Genomic DNA, 20,951 nt, shown 5'->3' with positions numbered 1-20,951 from the left:
AAACCAAGCACGAGGGCTTGTTTGAGGCCATATAGTGCCTTCCGAAGTCAACAAACTTCACCTGGTTGGTGAGAAATACCAGGGGGAGACATGTATACTTCCTCATGAAGATCACTATTTAAGAACGCATTCTTGACATCCATCTGATAAATCTTCCATTGGCGAATGGATGAAACTACAATCAAGGTGAAAACAACCGTCATTTTTGTAAGAAGAGCAAAAGTCTCCTAATAATCCATACCATACTTTTGTGAGTACCCTTTTCGCAACAAGTCTAGATTTATAATGCTCAATGAATCCATCAGACTTTGCATTTTATTTTATATACCCGACGACAACCAATTGTGTGCTTTCCAGGCGGAAGCAAAACCATATCCCACATCCGCGTCTGATAAATAGCTGCAATTTCCTCAACAATAGGGGTCTGTCAATGAGGATCAGAGATGGCCTCTTTATAGGATGATGGCTCAGAGAGATGATGTACATTAGCAATAAAGGAGGCAAATAGTGGCGAGTAAGAGGAATATACAAAGTCAAGAAGATTTGTGGACTTCTTATTACAATAAGGCCTCGATGGTGGGGGATCTTGATGATCTGCAAGTAGAGGATCAACGACATGTGGTGGACCAGCAACAAGTGGTGGATCAGTGGCAGGTGGTGGATCATCAATGTCAATGCTAAATGGATCAATAGTACAAAGCTCCTATCGGGTTGCATCTTGTGATTGAACAGGAATACTATATAATAGAATGTGATCCAAAAAAGTGACATTGCAAGAGACATACAGTTTCTGATTTTATGGATCATGACACTGATAACCTTTCTGAGCAATACCATATCCCAGAAATACACAAAGGGATGGTTTTGAAGACCACTTATCTCTATCTACATGAGGCTTCAAGACAAAATGGTACACCCAAAAACTCGTAATGAAGAATAAACTGGAAGTTGCCCAAACAACATTTCATAAGGAGACTTCCTTGAAGTGTGTGGAGTAGGAATAAGATTAATAACGTAAGTGGCAGTATGAACAACTTCTCCCAAAAACATATTGGGAACTTGAGTAGAAAGTAGCAAGCATCTTACATTTTCTAAGAGATATCGATGTTTTCTTTCTGCAACACCATTCTACTGAGGGATGTCTGTACAAGATGACTGATGCACAGTGCCATCAGATGCCAATAACAGTTTAAAATCATCAGAGGTAAATTCCCCGCCTAAATCACTTCGAAAACATTTTATGACAGCAGAGTGTCGAGTCTTGACAAGAGCTCTAAAGTCACTATATATAGTGAAAAAGTTAGACCTGCGTTTCATAAAGTAAACCCATATGTAGCGAGTGTAATCATCAATGAATGAAACATAATAGTTAGCTCCAGATTTAGAGGTAATCAGAGATGGACCCCACACACTAGAATGCACAATATCAAAGGGAGCAACAAAATGGGTGACACTTTTATTAAACGGTAAAGCAGAAAATTCTCCCAGTTTAGAACCACAACAATAAGAAATATCATTAGTTTTCAAAGAACCTAACACACCAGTGGAAACCAAAAATTTTAAACGAGACGTTGACACATGTCCCAAACGAGAATTCCAAAGATAAAAACAGACGATGAAGTATTTAAACAAAAAGACGACAAATCGACACTAAATGCAACAACATCACCAGCATGTAGTTGCTCCAAAACATAAAGCTCCCCAAGTCTACGGCCTATCCCAATCATCCTCCGAGACCGAATGTCCTGTACACTACATAATGAATCAGAAAAGAAGACCCAACAACCAGACTTACACAATTGACTGATCGAAGCAAGATTCAAAGAAAGTGTGGGGATGTAATAGATATCTGTTAAAGATATATAAGGAGTGACAATAGAACCAACACCCTCTACTGACATAGGTGTAGCATTAGCAGACATAACAGAGATAGGTGTATGAGATGATAACGAAGCAAAAAATGACATATATGATGAGATGCACCAAAACCCAATATCCACAAGGATGAAGGAATACCTGAAGTGTTGAATGAAGACAGACCCATATGAGACATGGAAGCTGACATGTAAGTTGGATTGGCAGCAATGAACTGTCTAAACTGTTCAACAATCTGGGGATCCAAGGTTGGTGATGGTGTAAAATCTGTCTCATTCTCAACTGAATGTGCATCATCAACGTATTGTGGTGGCCTAAAAGATGGAAACTAGGGACGTGATTGAGATTGTCCAGAAGACATGTTCTGTTGTGAAGACTGAGGTTGTGCAAGTGATCTCGTTTGTTGTTGTTGCTGATTTCTCTTGTTTTTCAACAAAGGACAGTTTTCCTTCCAATGGTTCTTCTTCTCATAGAAAGAACACTCGTCAAATGCAACTTTGGGGCAATTCTGGTTTGAAGACCGAGGTCATTGTGGATCAACAAAGACAACAGGAATGTTGTCTTAGGACCTTTGTCAACATGGGACTTAATACGAGTTTCTTCAGCAATCAACTCGTGAACAACCAAATCAACAGTGAGAAGAGATGTGTGATGCAAGATTGATCCATATAGGCCTTCAAAATCTGAATGTAATGCCATCAAGAACTGAACCAAAGGTTGCTCTCCCCTTCTATCAATATAAGGCTTAAAAAGCCTTCAACACATCAAGTTCAGTAAAAGCCAACTGATCCCACAAATCTAACATAACTGCATAAAATTCCTAAACATTGAGATTGTTCTATTGGAAGGCTCGAATATCAAACTCTAACTGATACTGCTTTGCAAAGTTAGACTGAGTATACAGCCTAGCCAAGTGATCCCAAACCTCATTTGTTGTGTCATACTTCGCCAACTGAGTACCAATAGACTGGGTAACAAAATTATTAATCCAAATAATGATCTTAGAGTTATCAGTCTCCCATGAATCCAATAAAGTTGCATAATTCTCATCCTTTTCATTTGTTGGTTTCTTCTTGTCACCTGTAACAATTCCCACATAGTCTTGCCTCGCAAGAAATTCTTCATACCATAACTCCAATAGGCATAGTTTTGTCTTCAACTTGGATACTAATGGACTGAATTGAATCATCTCTCGGGGCCATATTTCAATATCAGTCAAACAAGAATAACCAAAACAACAGGAAGTTCGATCCGCACAACATTGTGCCTGCTACAACTCACCCCCAAAAACAAAAAATACAAATAATCAACTGAGCTCTAATACAATGAAAACTAACAAGACAGAGAACAACTAGTGTTTCGTATTATTATCAAATGAGAAGTACAAGATATAATGAAAAGAAAAGATATAATATATAGACTGGTTAATTAGGATTTTCTAGCTAATGAGCCAATGTAAAACCGAATACAAAATATAGTCCAAAATCTTATTATGACACTAAGAACTATAGAAATATAAATTTAATATTAAAAAGTGGTGAAAAAATATAGAATTGTGAACTCTATATTGTTCTCGTTAGTGGAACCAGCTACAAAACCCATCGCTCCAACTTTTGGAACTCTATCAGGGGAAAGGCTCAGTGCGAAACGCATTACAAGTTCAATTTACCAAAGCGATTCGTCTCAAGAGAATCAATGGCGCACAATCCTTCGCAGCTCCTCCCTTCAGGTTCACATTCTTCTATATCGTTTCATAACCCTCTATCATTTGCACCAGTTGGCAGAAATAGCTTTTAATTCAAACTTAAACTTTTGTTTCGATGATGCAGAGTTGATAGATCGGTGCATAGGTTCGAAGATATGGGTGATAATGAAAGGGGACAAGGAACTCGTTGGAACTCTCAAGGGTTTCGATGTCTATGTTAACATGGTTCTCGAGGACGTCACTGAATAGTAAGTAATTGCTCCCTCTTTTCTTATCTGCTACAATTTCATTGATTTTGGATAGTTCAGTGTAGATTTGTGTTACTTATTGCTATAAACTTGATTACATTGGTTAAAGCAAGTTCGGAAAATTGAATAGCTTTTATATATTAGGGTTTATTCAAACCCTAAAATTAGGAATTTTTTTTTCGAGGGGATTGTTTGAAATTACAATAATAGGCAGGATTAGTAAATATGAATGATGATCTAGTGTTCAGTTTGAAGGCAGTGAATGCAAACAGGATTGGGGATCTGTTGTTATTGAGTATAAACAGCAATGAACTCCAATTATCTCTCTTATTACATATGCTGCTATCAAACTCTGTTGAACTTGACTTTAGGGCTGTGTCTGATTCTGTCAAATTCAAACTGTTTGATGTCACACTGATTCTTAGTCAACAATTATCAAACAACATCTTTTTTTATTTTGTCACTGAAGTATTAATTTTTATAATTATTATCATCACAAGTGTTTATATTTATTTTGATCCTTTTTTGTATTGCAGTGAAATAACACCTGAAGGACGTAGGATTACAAAGCTTGATCAAATTTTGCTCAATGGAAATAACATAGCAATTGTAAGTATCATTTTCATGCTTCTTGATTTTTGTTTAACTCTACACAAATCTGCTGCCAAATCCCCGTTTTACCCATATTTGAGTTCCTCATTGTTTCATTGTCTTGATGCAGCTTGTTCCTGGTGGTTCTCCAGATCCAGAATGATTGAAGAATTGGTGAAATTGACGAGTAGGGGTAAGGTTGGAAATTCTGTAGTTGTTATTTTGAAGGATGGGTGCTTTTTTGAACCCATCTCGTATCCTTTAAATGACATTCTAAAACCACCTTACAAAACATTTGTAATTTCTTAATGTCGTTTTTGTTTTTTTTATTACTCTGTAATTTGGTTTTGATCAGGATGTTTTAAAACTGATGTTTGTAAGTCTAAATCTTATGGTTTATGTCCAAAAGCTTGCTACTATTTTATAATGTAGGGATGATCATTAAATTGTATTTTTGTGTTTGATTTTAGTAGATAAACTTAGAAGATTTGTATTCTAATTGGAATTAAAACAACATGAAAATTTATTTCAATAAAAACTGAAGACATGTATAAAGGAGTTATAACGTGTTATTTAATTTTTTAGAAACCATTACAAAATATAAAAGATAGTGGAAGCTTTTAACTTTTTATTAGAATATTATTGGAATGTTTAACTGGTCACTAATTTTTTTGTTCTTGAATTAATTCTTGTGAGAAAAAGATTACTTCAAAAGAAATTTAAAAACCAAAAAATTCATGTTCTTAAAATCATATTTGAAAAAAGAAAAGAAATGTTGATTTTTCTCGAGGTTCTAAAAACTTGTCATGGTTCTGAGGTTTGTATCTGTTGCCACGTTTTAACAAAATGTCGCTTATAAATTTTTTTGCTTTAGGTGCCTTACAATCGACATGATTTGCCATAACTTGTAAAATCTTGAGGTTTGACATTACTGTCAGGTCACGCCTAACGTTATTTAGAGCCTTGATTTTTTCTTCATTAATGGAAAAAAAAAACCTAAATATTATAATATTTTTCTCTTGTTATGGATGTTGACTTGCACCAACACTTGGTTTTTTTGTAACTATATCATCCATTTTGCTGCTTAATTTATGGTTTTATGCATTTGACGGTTTTGTCGGTAATGATGGTTTGGGTCTTTAGCATGCCGGACAACAACCAACATAAAAGAAAAATGTTGAAACAGATTAATGAAGTTTCTTACCTGATGTAATTTCAATAAACCATAAGAAAGAAGCCAAACATGTTGGTTTGAAGTAAATACAAACTATCAAATTGAGGATCAATTGTGTAATGAAGAATACCCACAAGAGTTTTTTTTAAGAGATACCAATTAAGGCAATGAACTTTTGCTTACATTTTTTTAACCATAACAACAAGTAGTAGCACTTTTTTTTATAATAACAAATATGTAATGAAGAATACCCATAATAGTTTTTTTTTAATGAAATACCCTATGGCATCCCTTAGTTTCTAGAACAGGAAAAAAAATTATTTATGCATTTAAAATTTATAACATCTTTATTTGCGGAAAATCTCAGTACATTAAAACATTTTGAATACAATTGATTGTCTCATATAATAAAAACACTAAGGATGTCATAATCGATACACAACATATGCTACAACGTAATGACATAACGATCCTGAACATTATGACATGTCTTCTCTTCAATCACTTAACATCCTATTCAATTAACAGTCTTAACACCGCTACCTGTGATGCATATAAAATGAGTGGGTCAGGTTGGGAAACCTGATGAGATACATAGGGTTTTCAATCCCTTAATATTTTAATGATAATAAATCATATATCTCAAACCTGCAAAACCAACTGTTATCATCAACATAGATATATTATATCCATAAGACAATCTACCTCGTCCGGTCAATCCTCACATACTGGTACTATACAATGACCTTAAGAGACCTATCTAGATGGGTCACTGTGAACAACAAGATGACTACGTTGCTTCGGGGATTTCCTGGCAGCAAACGAGGATCAATAAAGACAACTTATGAGGGTAACGGAGTACCTGAATGAACCACTGTTCATTAACACCACAATACATTTAAGCCAGGGGTCATATATACTCTGTTGGATGACTTAGACACACCTAGTAGTGGTCTGATACAGACACACCCTATATGACAGTCTCATGAAGCTCACCTGATCACTTCGTAAAGGGAAACGGCAACACACGAAGCTCGTTTGATCACTTTGTAAATGGAAACGATGACACACGAAGCTCATCGAAAAGAAAATCAGGAGGATACTAATACAACACTCATGTACGTAAAACATACCCCACCGGTCATCAATAAGGAAAAGTATGGGGAATATTAATATAGCACTCGTGTATGTAAAACGTACCCCACCGATCATCAAAATCAACGAACAGAGTTCTACTCATCCGTCCTCATCCACACATACCCTTAATATGATGCTACCCAGTATTCAAGCTTAATTAAACTAAGTATCTCCTCTAGATCTTACAACACTCATAATCATCCTTCAACATCAAATTCATGCCTATCGAATATCTTTATGGTACAAGGTATAACTAACACTTTTTTTAAGCTCAAATCGAAGTAAGCATCCTTTATAAGTCTTATTTCATCACTAGATAAGACTATAATTCTTATAATCAACTTCCAACACCAAGTTTGTTTGGGAAACACTATCCTAATTTAGTGTATATATTTAACACCGAGTATTAGGTATTTTATCTTTTCAGTAATAACAATTTTATTATTATTATTATCATCACATGATAATATTATATATACATCTTTACACTGTTAAAGTTCGTACAAAAATCATAACTCCTTCATATGAACTTCGTTCTCAACTATCTTTATATCGACATATTCGTATTTACGAGATCTTCAACTCTCGTTTATGTCGTTTTGGCTAACAATCAATCGATTTTAACTTCGATTTATTTGTCACACATTGTTTTATCGAAACTTCGAAAAATCATAACTTCTTCATACGATGTCAGATTTAGGCATTCTTTATATGCACGCTCTCGGAATTATGATTACTATGACTTTCATTTAGATCACTTAGGATAAAAAGAAACCTATCGTTGATTCATATTTTATGACACACTTTGTTGTATAGGGTTGAACGCGAAACTTCGAAAAATCATAGCTTCTCCATACGGATTTAGATTTGAGGGTTTTTTATACCAACAAAATCATCATCGTGACTACTACAACTTTCCTCAATATTATTTATCCTAAATAATCATCTATCAAAAACATTATTGTATTGGTCATCAATAAATTTATCAAATAGGTTTATACAAATATTATATACTAATCATATTTGTCCACACTTCATGTATAAAATTAATTATGTAACGCGTACGACAAACAATTATCATATTCTAGGATTTCAATTATTCAATAAAATCAACAATTGCTACTATAATCACATAAAACATCTAGCCCGAATTCATGGGTGTTACAGTTCTTCCCTACCTAGGACGATTTCGTCCTCAAAATCACAAGCTCAGTGGGTGAGTGCAATCCTGCCACTCGCTTTTAGTTTTCGCAAGTAAGAATTGTTTTTGTATTGTGTCCCCACAGTACTAAATCATCTCATATCATGGTCTAATACTCATCATAATATTATAGGTTCCTTTATGAGAACTTATTAGTCTGTCAGCTTAGTTTCATCATCGAAACATCAACCATGTTGTTTAAAAGTTTACTATAACCAAGCAACTTTTTTCACCGAATTTCCTCACACGACCAATCCCTTTATCACTAGGGATTAAATGACAAAGCTCACAAACCTATGTATTTCGCGTCCCCTTCGGGTTTCGACTTTGTCAGACTATAATAGGTTTCGCATTGTCACTAATATAAGTATTCTCAAGAAATCAGAGAATAATAAAAAACCTTTACTCAATCATGATAATGATTCTTATGAAAACATTCTCCATAGACCAATTCCTCATATATGTAATGCCTAGAAAGGCTTATTTTTATCTCTCGTAACATATTGTGGTTTTATATAATCCCTAGGACCTTGATGATAAGATCGTTCCCTCATTAACCATAGGTAAAGGTTTCAGGTTCCCTCACGATAATTAATGTCGTTTCTCACTTTCCAACCAAAACATCCATTCTATCATCTTCATAACAACAATCGAAGCTAATAACTCTCCCTTAGCTTTTGGTGTTGCAACTCTCTTACATCTTGACATCGAATTTGATGTCGAGTTCCCTTTCATACCTTTGCCTTAATGGTTGGGTCTCCTCCACTTTGTTTTGAACCCTCACTTTTTTTACTTACAACTAATCAAAGACCATACTAGCTTTGTCTCCGTGATTGCTAATTTTCTTTCTTCTTGAAAGAAACTCCTGATCGTCCCATTAATGGCTTTATCATCCCCAACATAGCATCACTACTTGTGCTCACAACGAGTGATCTTCTCGTGTTTCAAAATCATAGCATGATCAAGATCACGACAAGCATGATGTCATCTACCAATGTACACATGCAAAAAATGGTACAAGTAGGTCTTAATAACGTAATGGAAATTACTAACAACAATGACGGTTATTGTCACACCCCAAAACCAGAACGGCGGAAGCGTTCTGGGGTGGAGGACGTCATGTACAATATCACAACAATGCATAATAGTAAACAAGCAACAATATCATCCATTGCATTAATAGTATAATTCAATACAAGTATGTTCTGTGCAATAATAATAAGACACCAAAAATGATTAATCAAAATAAAGACGAGTCTTGAAAGATCCGTCTTCTCAAAACGTGGTCATCGGTACATGTCTACTGGTGACCTGAGAATACAAGTTATTTTGAAATAGTTGATCAACATTTAAGTTAGTGAGTTCATAAGTATTTTAGTGTCATTTGATGTATAAGTTTGATGAAAGCATTTGAAAATGTTTGTTGTAAATGTTTGTAAGTGTTTGTATCTCCTAGAAAATCCTATATTTTCTACTAGAATGCAGCCTTCTACCAAGGCTCGAATGTTCTATCTGTTGTTTGTTTGCAAAAGTGTGTATTTTCCCAAATATGACTATCATTACCAAAATATAGTTTACATTTCCGTTTATGTGAGAAGATCACAAAGTGAATGTTATGGGAAAAATACAGATGTATTGTAGTATTATATGTAAGTAACTATCAATGTACTAACTACCTTAAACCAGATTGTATAATTAAGGTACAATGTGATGTAGTTGTAACCATACTCGATTGATTAGTAAAACACGACGATCAAAGACGCCGATATGGTATGACATTCGTCACCCGTAGACCTGCAGATCCCATTGTAGCTAGCAGCAAGGTGTAGGACGGTCAGTCTCATATAGATCTATACACAAACTCACGCTCTCCCTCTAGGAGACTCTGGTTACAAAACGTGACACAACAGTAGGATGCCATGCCATGAAGTAGTGGCTCACATTAGTGTTATAGTATTCTTGTATATGTATAGTATGCTCTATCTGTTCTAGTGTATTGTGTGTTCTCTTTGTATAGTATATAGTATGCTCTCTTTGTATAATGTATAGTATGTTCCTCTCTGTTTCTCATTATAGTATGTTCTTTCTGTTTATAGTATGTTCTAACTGACTCACGTATGAACTGACTCTTGTATGTTTCATTGTTCTGGAAATAGTGAGTAGTAAACCTCTAAACTATACCTATTATAGTTTACTAGTAATGTTATTTGAATGACTGTATATGTTTGTAGACCTGTAACATCCCAAATTTCGAGTCCAAAATTTTCATTTTAATTAATTGATTATAAAACATTCATAATAAAACTACATGAAAATATATCATTTCGTAAATCAATATATCATGTCTGAAAACCCAAATCATAAAGTAATAACATGTTAGAGTACAATCCCAGAATATCTCAAGTGCAGAAAACCAATGCATGTGTGTATGATGTGCTGCTACCGCACCAGCTCCTTCCCCTTCACTAAAGAGGTACCTGAAACCAAAACTGTAAGTTGTAAGCACGAAGCTTAGTGATTTTCCCCATCGTACCACATACCATACAATCACATAACATACATATCCTGTCAGACATATATGGGTGCTCGACCTACCCCTTCGGTCCTGTCGACTGGGTACTGCCTAACATATCTGGGTGTTGGCCTCCCCTTCGGTCCTGTCGACCGGATTCTGCCTAGCATATATGGGTGCTGGCCTCCCCTTCGATCCTGTCGACCGAATACTTCCTAGCATATCTAGGTGTTTGCCTGCCCTTCGGTCCTGTCGACCGGAAACCTTGGGGACTATCTCCCCTACCTGCTACTGGCATATAACATCATATCATTGTTGGATTAGTGTCTAAGTTCATAACTGTTTTGGTATGTACTTGACCAGATGGTGCATGGTCCTTTTGGGTTGCCTTCACCAAAGCAACTTGATAGGATGAATTATGGAGAGAGAGGAGATTAATTATGATTTATTAATGTATTATAATAATAATATATTAAAGGAGAAATCATATAATTTAATTAATATTAGTCAATAATTAATTAAGAATTAATTTTGTGGCTAGAAGAGATTAATTAAACTTAGGGGACTGGAATTGTAATTATAAGATAATTGCAATTGGACTATGGATCACCTTGGAATATAGGTTGGACGAAATCTATGGGAAGCCCATATGATTTTCGTCCAAGGCATGTTCAGAAGGGGTCCATGGGCTGCTTAGGTCTTAAGCAGTCAAATTAGGGTTTCCTTGTTAGATAACCCTAATTGCCTACCAATTTAAAGAACCCTTGAGACCCAAAAACGTAGCCAACTAATTTATTAGGGTTTCCAGCCGTTTTTGGGTGTCTCATCTCTTCTCCTTCTTCATCCTCTTGCTCTTGGTGTTTGTGAGACATTATAGGAGTGACACTTGTGACTCTAAGCTTTCTAAAGCCATTACAAGGAGGATTTGAGATTATTATTGCTACATAACAATCAAGGTAAGATCTAAACCCTAATTCAGATTGAAATATGATAGATCTAGGGTTTATAGCTTTGGATATTCAATTGCATGTTCATTAGACAAACTAGATCCAAACGCTATTAGGGTTTGCATGTACACCATAGGAATGATGTATTGTTTAAATCCCATCAATCATACTAGCACATAACATAATAGGTAATAGCAAACCTAGATGAATATCACAAAGACAATCATCTGACATACAACTCCTACTGGTGGGCCGACATTGTGGCCGTAGACCCACCGCTACTGGAAGGTAACTCACCTCGTGCGAGCAGCTGCTAATATTCTGCGCAGGAAATCTCTGTTTGCGGCTGCTCCGGCAATCCTCTGACTATATTTCCCTACAAAACACTCAGTCAAAACCTGATATCTACTCTTAGGGTAAAATGACTATTTCGCCCCTGACCAAGTCCAAGTCAAAGTCAACTTCCAGTTGACCCGACTCACCGAGTTGGGCCGCCAACTCGTCGAGTCCCTATACTCTCATTTGTCCTTCTTCACGCCTCTACTTGTCGAGTTTGGCAACGACTCAACGAGTTCTCCTTCTAAATTACCCCGAATGAACTTTCATCCGACTCGCCGAGTTGTATGAACAACTCGTCGAGTTCATCTCCATCCTAAGAACAAGTCCTACCCTTGACGCGCTGAGTTGTATGAGCAACTCGTCGAGTTCATCTTTGAAAGTTGGGAGATTGCCTTGGACTCGCCGAGTCTCTTCATACACTCGCCGAGTCCTATGATTTTCAGGTCTATGGCTAAGTCCAATGCATTGGGTCACTCCCCCGGACCCCTTTAAGACCACTCTAACACTCACTGGGTTCCTTCGAACCATTACAGAAAAGGGAAGTCAAGTCATGGACTCGCCGAGTCCCAAGAACAACTCGCCGATTCGAGAATGACCAAGTCTCATTTCTCAATTCCTGGTGTACAACACTTGACCAAAAGATAAATCTAGGCTTCTAAGATCGATCTAGCACGTAAAGTTACAAACTTTACATGCATGCATGAGACTATGAGCTCAAATGGACCTAAATGAGACTCTTAAGATGCATGGGGCTCTCTAAGGCTCCAAAATCAATCCCTTTCTGCCTTGTAACCCCTTAAAGACCTTGGATCTGAAGTCTTACCCCCCAACCACGCTTGCACTCATGATTGGTCACCAAGAATGGCTCCTAAAAGCCCTAAATCACCCCCAAAAAGGGATCTAACACACGAAAGAGCAAGGTATCAGCTTTATACCTTTAATAAACTGCAAAGGGTGCACAAACTCGAACTCCTCTGGCCTCCTCTTGATTCATCAAGCCTTTTTCTTCATTCTTATGTTCCAAAATCACCAAAAACCGCCACAAAGGCCTTAGATCTTTACACAAACGATTAGGGTTTAATATGGAGAGTTCTAAGGGCAATAGGGACGAAGGGAAGCTGAATGGGATGCTTAAATAGGGTGCAACCCCCTTAGATTAGGGTTTCACTCAAACAACACCAACTCGCTGAGTCAGCCTACCGACTCGTCGAGTAGGTCACATAAAATGTCCGTGGGTCCCGAATTGACTCGACGAGTTGGGCCTCCAACTCGTCGAGTCCCAGAGAAAAACATAAAAATACTTTGAATTAAGGGCGTACCAAGAATCTGGTGCTACAAATCTCCCCCACTTATTTTAGACTTCGTCCTTGAAGTCTGCTGTTCGACCCTGAAAAAAGCTCTGGGTAATGCTCCATCATCTCATCCTCCGGCTCCCACGTCCATTCCGAGCCCTTTCGGTGCCGCCATTGCACCTTCACCAGCTCGACCTTCTTGTTCCTCAAATCCCTCGACATTCGGTCGAGGATTGCCACAGACCGCTCAATGTAATTCAGGCTGTCATCCACCTGAATATACTCCAGAGGCACCACTACCGAGTCATCTACCAAGCACTTTTGCAACTGGGAGACATGGAACGTGCCGTGAATCTGACTAAGTTCGGCCGGTAGATCCAGCCGATATGCCACCCTGCCCACCCGGGCTATAACCCTGAAAAGGTCCAATATACCTGGGACCCAGCTTTCCCCGCTTCCTGAATCGGATGACGCCCTTCCATGGCGACACCTTCAGGGGGACTATATCCCCGACCTGGAACTCCAGGTCTGAGCGACGCTTGTTGGCATAACTTTTCTGCCAACTATGAGCAGTCTGAAGCTTGCTCCTGACCTGCTGAATCCTCTCTGTCATCTTGAGCACCACTTGGGTGTTCCCCATGACCCTCTGGCCCACCTCACCCCAACATATCGGGGTCCTGCACTTCCCCCGTATAACATCTCAAAGGGAGGACGACCGATGCTCGCGTGGTAGCTGTTGTTGTAGGAGAACTCAGCTAATGGAAGGTAGGTATCCCAACTACCACCGAAGTCCAACACGCACGCCCGCAGCATAGCCTCAAGTGTCTGGATGGTCTGCTCGCTCTGCCCATCCGTCTGCGGGTGAAAAGCGGTGCTAAAGTGTAGACAAGTACCCAACTCGTCGTGGAATTTCTTCCAAAATCTGGAAGTAAACCGCACATCCCTATCAGAAATCACGGAGACTGGCACTCCATGTCGAGCCACCACCTCCCGAATGTAGATGTTGGCCAGCTTCTCGGCCAATATACTCTCTTGGATCGGTATGAAATGAGCACTCTTGGTCAATCGATCCACGATGACCCGTATGGAGTCTACTCCCCGCGTGGTCCTAGGAAGTTTGGTGATGAAATCCATGGTAATATCTTCCCATTTCCACATGGGAATATCTAACGGCTGCATCTTGTCATGTGGTCTCTGATGCTCGGCCTTGACCTTCCTGCAGGTCAAGCACCGCTCCACGCACCACGCCACATCCCGCTTCATGCAGGGCCACCAATAGTCGGGACGAAGATCCCTATACATCTTAGTCGCCATGGGATGGATAGAAAACCTAGACCCGTGCGCCTCCTCCATCAATGTCTGAAGGACGCCTCCATGATAGGGGACCCACACCCTATGGTGAAGGGTCAACAATCCTCGGCTATCATAGTCGAAGGAGGAAACCTGACCCACAATACGCTCACTCTTCCCATGTTCCTCCTTCTTAGCCTCCTGCTGGGCCTCTCGGATCTGCTCCAACAGTGAAGTCACCACGGTCATCCGCATGCAGATATCCCTGATCGGCGCTGCCTTGCGGCTAAGCGCGTCGGCTACCATATTGGCCTTCCCCGGGTGGTAAAGGATCTCACAATCATAATCCTTCATCACGTCCAACCACTTACGCTGCCTCATGTTCAGATTCGGATGGTCCATGAGATACCTCAAGCTCTTGTGGTCCGTCTAAATGGTACAACAAATCCCATAGAGGTAATGACGCCAAATCTTGAGGGCAAAAATAACCGCCCCCAGCTCCAAATCATGCGTCGTGTAGTTCGCTTCGTGAGGTTTCAGTTGCCTCAAAGTGTAAGCAATAACATGTCCTCTCTGCATCAAAACTACACCCAAACCCGAGATGGACGCATCGCAGTATACGACAAAATCATTCATGCCCTTTGGCAGAGCTAATATTGGCACCTTGCACAATCTCTGTCTCAAAGTCTCAAAAGCAGCCTGCTGCTCAGGCCCCCAACGAAAGACCTCGACTTTCCTCGTCGGCCTGGTCAGGGGTACAACTATCTTGGAGAAATCCTGGATGAATCTCCGATAATAGCCGGCTAATACTAGGAAACTCCGAATCTCAGATGGAGACCTCGAGACCTCCCATCTCATCACGGCCTCCATTTTGGCCGGGTCAACCGATATCCCGTTCTGGTTGACAAGGTGCCCAAGAAACTGCACCCTGCGCAACCAGAACTCACACTTGGAGAACTTAGCATACAAGTTCTCCCTCCTCAAAGTCTCCAAAACCTCTCAGAGATGCTCCTCGTGCTCCTCCTGTGTCTTGGAGCAAACCAAGATATCATTGATGAAAACTATCACGGACCGATCCAACATCGATCTACATACGCGGTTCATGAGATCCATGAACGCGGCAGGAGCATTGGTGAGCCCGAAGGGCATCACCACGAACTCAAAGTGGCCATAGCGAGTCCGGAACACAGTCTTTTACACATCGTCCTCTCGGACCCTCATCTGATGATAACCCGAATGCAAATCGATCTTGGAAAACCAAGATGCTCCCTGTAGTTGGTCAAAGAGGTCGTCAATCCTTGGGATTGGGTAACGGTTCTTCACCGTTACCTTGTTCAGCTCCCGGTAATTTATGCACATGTGATGCGACCCGTCCTTCTTCTTGACAAACAGGATCGGGGCTCCCCAAGGCGAACTACTCGGCCTGATAAATCCCTTGTCTAGTAGCTCCTGCAGTTGCGTAGACAACTCCTGCATCTCAGGAGGAGCCAACCGATACGGTGCCTTGGCTATCGGAGCCGCACCAGGGACTAGGTCGATCCTGAACTCCACCTGTCACTCCGGAGGTATCGCAGGAAGCTGCTCTGGGAACACATCTGCGTAGCCTCGTACAACCGGAACGTCGCTCACTGTCGCCTTACCCGCCTCCCGGGTATCCATAACATATGCGACATACCAGGCGCAACCCTGATGTAGGTAGCGCCTAGCCCTTGCTGTTCAACACTGTGGGTCCATGATGGGGCCTCTCGCCATGGATCACCAACTCTCCCCCACCTGGGGTCCTGACTCGCACTAGTTGTTGTGCGCAATCTATCACTGCCCCGTTGGGGCTCAACCAATCCATGCCTATAATTACCTTGTTCCCTCACAATGGAATGGGAACCAGGTCTACCAGGTAGCACTCCTCGAATAACCTCAGCACACAATCTTGAAAAATTGTTGATGCTCGCACCGATCAATCATCGACAATATCTACCTCTAAAGGGCAATCCAACATGCCCGAAGACTCAGAAAACCTCTTGCTGAGCGCAAGAGAAACAAAAAATCGAGTGGCACCTGAATCAAACAACACCTTTACCAGAATACCGTTCACATGGAACGATCCTAAACATGTACACACAGAGCATATATAAATATCATAAACATCATATAAATAGAACAGGGAGAAAGAATCATACCCGTCACCATATCGGGTGCGGCGCGTGCCTCCTCGGTAGTCAACTGGAAGGCCCGACTCCTCACCACTGGAGACTCTGACTTGCCCTGCCGGCCATCAGTGATCCATAGGGTCGCTGGGGCTGGCGCCTTCATCGGCGCTGCTGATGTCAACTAGGGGCAATTGGCCTTCTTATGGCCCCTCTAGTTGCAGTGGAAACACAACAACTCAAATGTCTGAAAAGTGGGTGCAGGGGCGGTACAATCCATGCTGAAATGCCCCGTCTTGCCACACTTGTAGCAGCCAGACGCTCCAAACCTACAAACTCCCTCATGCGACTTGTCATATTTCCGGCAGCGGCTACCTCTCTGTTGGCCTTTCAGCCTAGCATCTGATCCCTTGGGCTTCTTCCCCGAATCCCCAGTCACTTACCCCTCCTCGCCCTTCCTCTTCTGGATGTGCTCCAGATCGATCTCCCTCTCCCTTGCCCTAGAAATCATGGAATCCAGGGTAGGGCAAGCTGAAAAACTGCCATGTTCCCGAATTTCAGCTCGTAGCATGTCATGGTAGCGGGTCCTCCTCATGTCCTCATCTCCCGCATACAGGGGCACCAATAACACCCTCTCTTGAAACTTGGCAGTGATCTCTGCCACTATCTCAGTCGTCTGTCTCATATCTAGGAACTCCCGGGCCAACTGCTGGAGTTCCACCACAGGCGCGAACTCAACTCTGAACCGGGTCACAAAATCCGGCCATGTCATAGCCTCGATAGTCGAGGCTCCCAAAGATTCACCAACCGACTCCCACCAATACCTGGCCCAGTCCCTCAAGCATCCCGCTGCATATCGCACCTTCAACCCCTCGGGGCAGAAGCTAGTCAACCGTGCAGACTCAATGTATGCAATCCATCGTCTGGCAGCAATGGGGTCCTTTGCCCCATGGAAATCCGGCGCACCACTACCCCTGAAGTCCTTAAAAGACAGTGTGCGTGATCCTGACTGGCTGGTCGCCATGTCACTCCTGAACGCCCTAAGGCGATCCTCCATCGGCTCGACAATCCCTTCCTTGATCGACCCAAAGATGACCAGGGTCGCATCAAGGATGTATCTAGTGATCTCGGACGCAATAAACTTGCATAGCCTCTCATCTACTAGTTCGGAACCTGAACCTGAACCCAATCCCTCTCCTGAACTGCCAACTGCTGGCCTTGGGCGTAGTACCACCATTCTGTAATTCATAACGAAAATCGTCAATGATACTTATACATTTAGAGGGATCACATCTATTACAAGTTCCTTAGTCTTGCCTCAACCTTCCTCGATTCAAGTACGGATCCTTTGCTTTCAGTAGTACGGTCCCATACCACCTTCCACATCTACCCGTACTTTCCTCAAGAACCACCTCGACTCCACCAAGTCCCTTCTACTGCTACTGATTTCTGCTACTCTCATCCTAGGCTTGCCCTAGGGTACCTCTGGATCTACCCTAATCAGTCCTCAGCTATTGAAGGCCTCTTTGTAATGCCAATTAGCCATTACCTGAATACAATCACATGCAACGAAGCCCAAATAATCCTTCGAGTAAGGGACTCATCCCTACAACGGTTAGGTCTCAAACAAGAGCTGCGAAATAGGGTCAAATCCAATCCTCTACGATTATTCAACCCTGATCACATGTGACTTTAACGTATTCACCTAATAGCTAACTCCCATCGCTCAAAGTCCCACAAAGCACAAAGCAAGCAACATTCTGACAAAAGGGCACTACAAGAAAAATAACCTTTTACGACGCGCAAAATACGACACTCGTTGATTTATGTTATGCAAAAGGGAGTGACATTAAAAAAGTGTCATCTCTTCAAAAAATTTAAGGATTTAGGTCACGCATTATTGCGCGCCCTTAAATTAGTGTCTTATGTAAAAAAAAAGTAAAAACACGGAGGGCACTTTATCTAAAATGCACGTCCTTTGTGAATGTCACTTTATAATTTTTACTCAAAACACGCGCTCTTATAAGGGGGAAATGAAATCCTCTTAAAATTCTAAAATTTTTAAATACCCCGCTTCAAGATCTCCCTTCTCCCTTCGTTTTCTTCTTCCATTCTCTCTGCAAACCCTAACCACGATACCATCTCTGCTATAAACCTCGACAACTCATAAAATCGTTCTATAATTTTTTTCTTAAAAAGTGGCGTTTATTCCTGAAGATCATAGAATGGCGACCAACAACTAGGGCTTTTATTTCCCACTTACATATAATCATGATTTTCATCAAGACTTTCAAAAACACTTCCTTCACGTACGCTTTTCTTCTTCAATCTCACATCCATTTAGGGTTTTGGCATACAAGAACTCTATTCGACTCATCACACACCAACTATTAAGGGAAGACATCAAAGCATTCATAGGCCGGATATAGTAACAGTCGAAGATTCACCTTGTCTCGCCTCGTCCATTCGACAACCTCTTTGGTCACCTCTCCTCAGGTAACCTCGTGCTCACTTCTCCTCGTCGGAGACCCTGTCATTTGACCTCGTCAGAGACTATGACGATTGCTCAAATTTACATGCCCTAGTTTGACTAAGGTATGTTTTGTTTTTTCTCTCTTCCAAATGTTTTCGTTCTTCTATCCTCACTCATCCATAATTTCTGAAAAATCCCGAAGCTTACTGGTTTTCTCATGATAAAAATTAGATTTTGGTTGTTTTAGTCGATAGAGTTTTCATGGCAACATCTCTCTCTCTCTCTCTCTCTCAAACTATTACCCTCCATGGCGATGTCTCCATTTCTTTTATCTTATATCTTTTCCAAAATTGATCCCTATCTATTTTTGGTGGGTGATTAATAAATAAATTGAACTCCTCATGTTAAATATCTCACGTAATTAGCTTAAGGTTCTTGGGTTCGGCTCCTGGTGTGTTTGGCGTCCTTGATTGTGTGGAATTTTACAGATGAGGCTCTTTCGTAGCTGCATACTTTCAATTTTCGTGTTGAACTCATAATCTCATAAGCTTTATCCTCATATGACGATATTGCCCTTCCCACTATAGCAATATATGTATTGTTCCATGTATTATTGTCCACAATCACAAAAAAAAAAAGATTCTCACCTTAGATAATCCCTTTATACTCCCTGTTCCCTTAGAAGACATGATTTGAGTGGTTTTTCCTCTAATTTCTTGGGTCAAATTCTTTGTCTAGTCGTAAAGCTACTTTGGAGGATTGTTTCCATGAACACGAATCAGTTATTGACGCCCACAAGGTGCTCAACGCAATGTTTCTGTTAGGTTAGTTACTGACGCTCACAAGGTGCTCGACATAATGTCTCTATTAGGTTTTCACCAAGATGAGACCAATTTTGCTACCTTGTCTATCTATATGCAACAAAAGGACTTGAGAAAAAGATAATTGAACTACAATACTTGGAATTTAGGTTCAATTTTACCAATAAATCAATGTTTATTAGTGATGGCTTGTTAGCAGCAAGTCAACTTGTTAACAATCTTATCAAAGATGGTGAAATGTATTTTGTGTTAATAAGGATACCATTAGTTATTAAGTTTGACATCTTTCTTTGTTGTTGCTGTAGGTTTGACAACCAAAGCAGAAACTCTATTTGGCATGTTATTGAAGCAGGGTTATTAACTTCATATACAAAATTTACAAAAATCTCTTTTAATTCTTTCCTTTATGAGCTTGTTAGCTTCATTTTGAAATATAATAGACAACATTTTTTGTGTAGTGGAGCTGACCTGTTTACATCTGGTACCCAATCACCTACCTGTTAGAAGGAATTTGGATTTAGTAGTCTCAATAATTTAACTGAATAGGTTCAGCAGTCTTTAGTCAACATATTCTCCAGTCCAAAGGCTAACGGAGAATCTAATTAGGTTATAAATTGTTATTTGTATTATATTTCTATATTATATATTTATAAATTCTGATTTTATCTTATTCTGTGTTTTTTTCTGATTAAATATTATTATTCCAGATTGCTATTAAAGCAGACTGGCGAGGTCTAATCAGGTTATAAATTGTTATTTGTGTTATATTTCTGTGTTTTTTTCTAATGATTTAGGTTCAATGCCCAGTTGAAATAGTATTTCAGTACTTATCACTTGTTATTTACACTTTTATTGTATTTCAGTTGTGTATACTCAACCCCTTTCATCAACCTCTTAGTTTTCAGTGTCGGAGAAGGTGAGGTGAGGTCTCGGTGGATCTCTTTATCTGTTTCATGTAAATAAAAAAAAATACACCCCTGAATTTTAAAAAAGGAAAAGAAATAGATGAAAGTATATGTTGATATTTATTACATAAAAATGCACGTAACTCTACAATACAACAGTGAAAAGCTCTAAAATGCACTATTTCTTCAAGTTTTTCTTTCTTTCTATTGAAGTATTTATTTGGTGTTATGTGTCGGAACACTAAGGTAAAATTTAGTATTTACAATGTCTTTGAGAAGAGGGTTATATCCGTCTTT

General features: G+C 39.9%; 1 protein-coding gene across 1 annotated transcript; it reads left to right on the top strand.

Annotated features, from left to right (window-relative positions):
* Positions 1-3,446: 3,446 nt before the first annotated feature.
* On the top strand, positions 3,447-4,827 carry SAD1 (Small nuclear ribonucleoprotein family protein). Its single transcript, XM_079018264.1, has 4 exons — positions 3,447-3,604; positions 3,705-3,828; positions 4,365-4,437; positions 4,550-4,827. The coding sequence occupies exons 1-4, from the start codon at positions 3,571-3,573 to the stop codon at positions 4,580-4,582; spliced, it is 264 nt and encodes an 87-aa protein (XP_078874390.1). The 5' UTR covers positions 3,447-3,570; the 3' UTR covers positions 4,583-4,827.
* The last annotated feature ends 16,124 nt before the right edge of the window (positions 4,828-20,951 follow it).

The sequence above is a fragment of the Lactuca serriola genome, chromosome 8 (assembly GCF_051521515.1).
Source record: "Lactuca serriola cultivar US96UC23 chromosome 8, Lser_US96UC23_V15, whole genome shotgun sequence".
Taxonomy (NCBI): Eukaryota; Viridiplantae; Streptophyta; class Magnoliopsida; order Asterales; family Asteraceae; genus Lactuca; species Lactuca serriola.
This window is presented reverse-complemented; position numbering and strand designations above follow the sequence as displayed.

What these genes read in the sequence shown, in the direction of transcription:
- SAD1 (XM_079018264.1), top strand. Translation starts at nt 3,571, where the DNA reads ATGGCGCACAATCCTTCGCAGCTCCTCCCTTCAG. An exon ending in TTCGCAGCTCCTCCCTTCAG is followed by an intron (nt 3,605 to 3,704) that starts GTTCACATTCTT and finishes TCGATGATGCAG; the next exon opens with AGTTGATAGATCGGTGCATA. An exon ending in CTCGAGGACGTCACTGAATA is followed by an intron (nt 3,829 to 4,364) that starts GTAAGTAATTGC and finishes TTTGTATTGCAG; the next exon opens with TGAAATAACACCTGAAGGAC.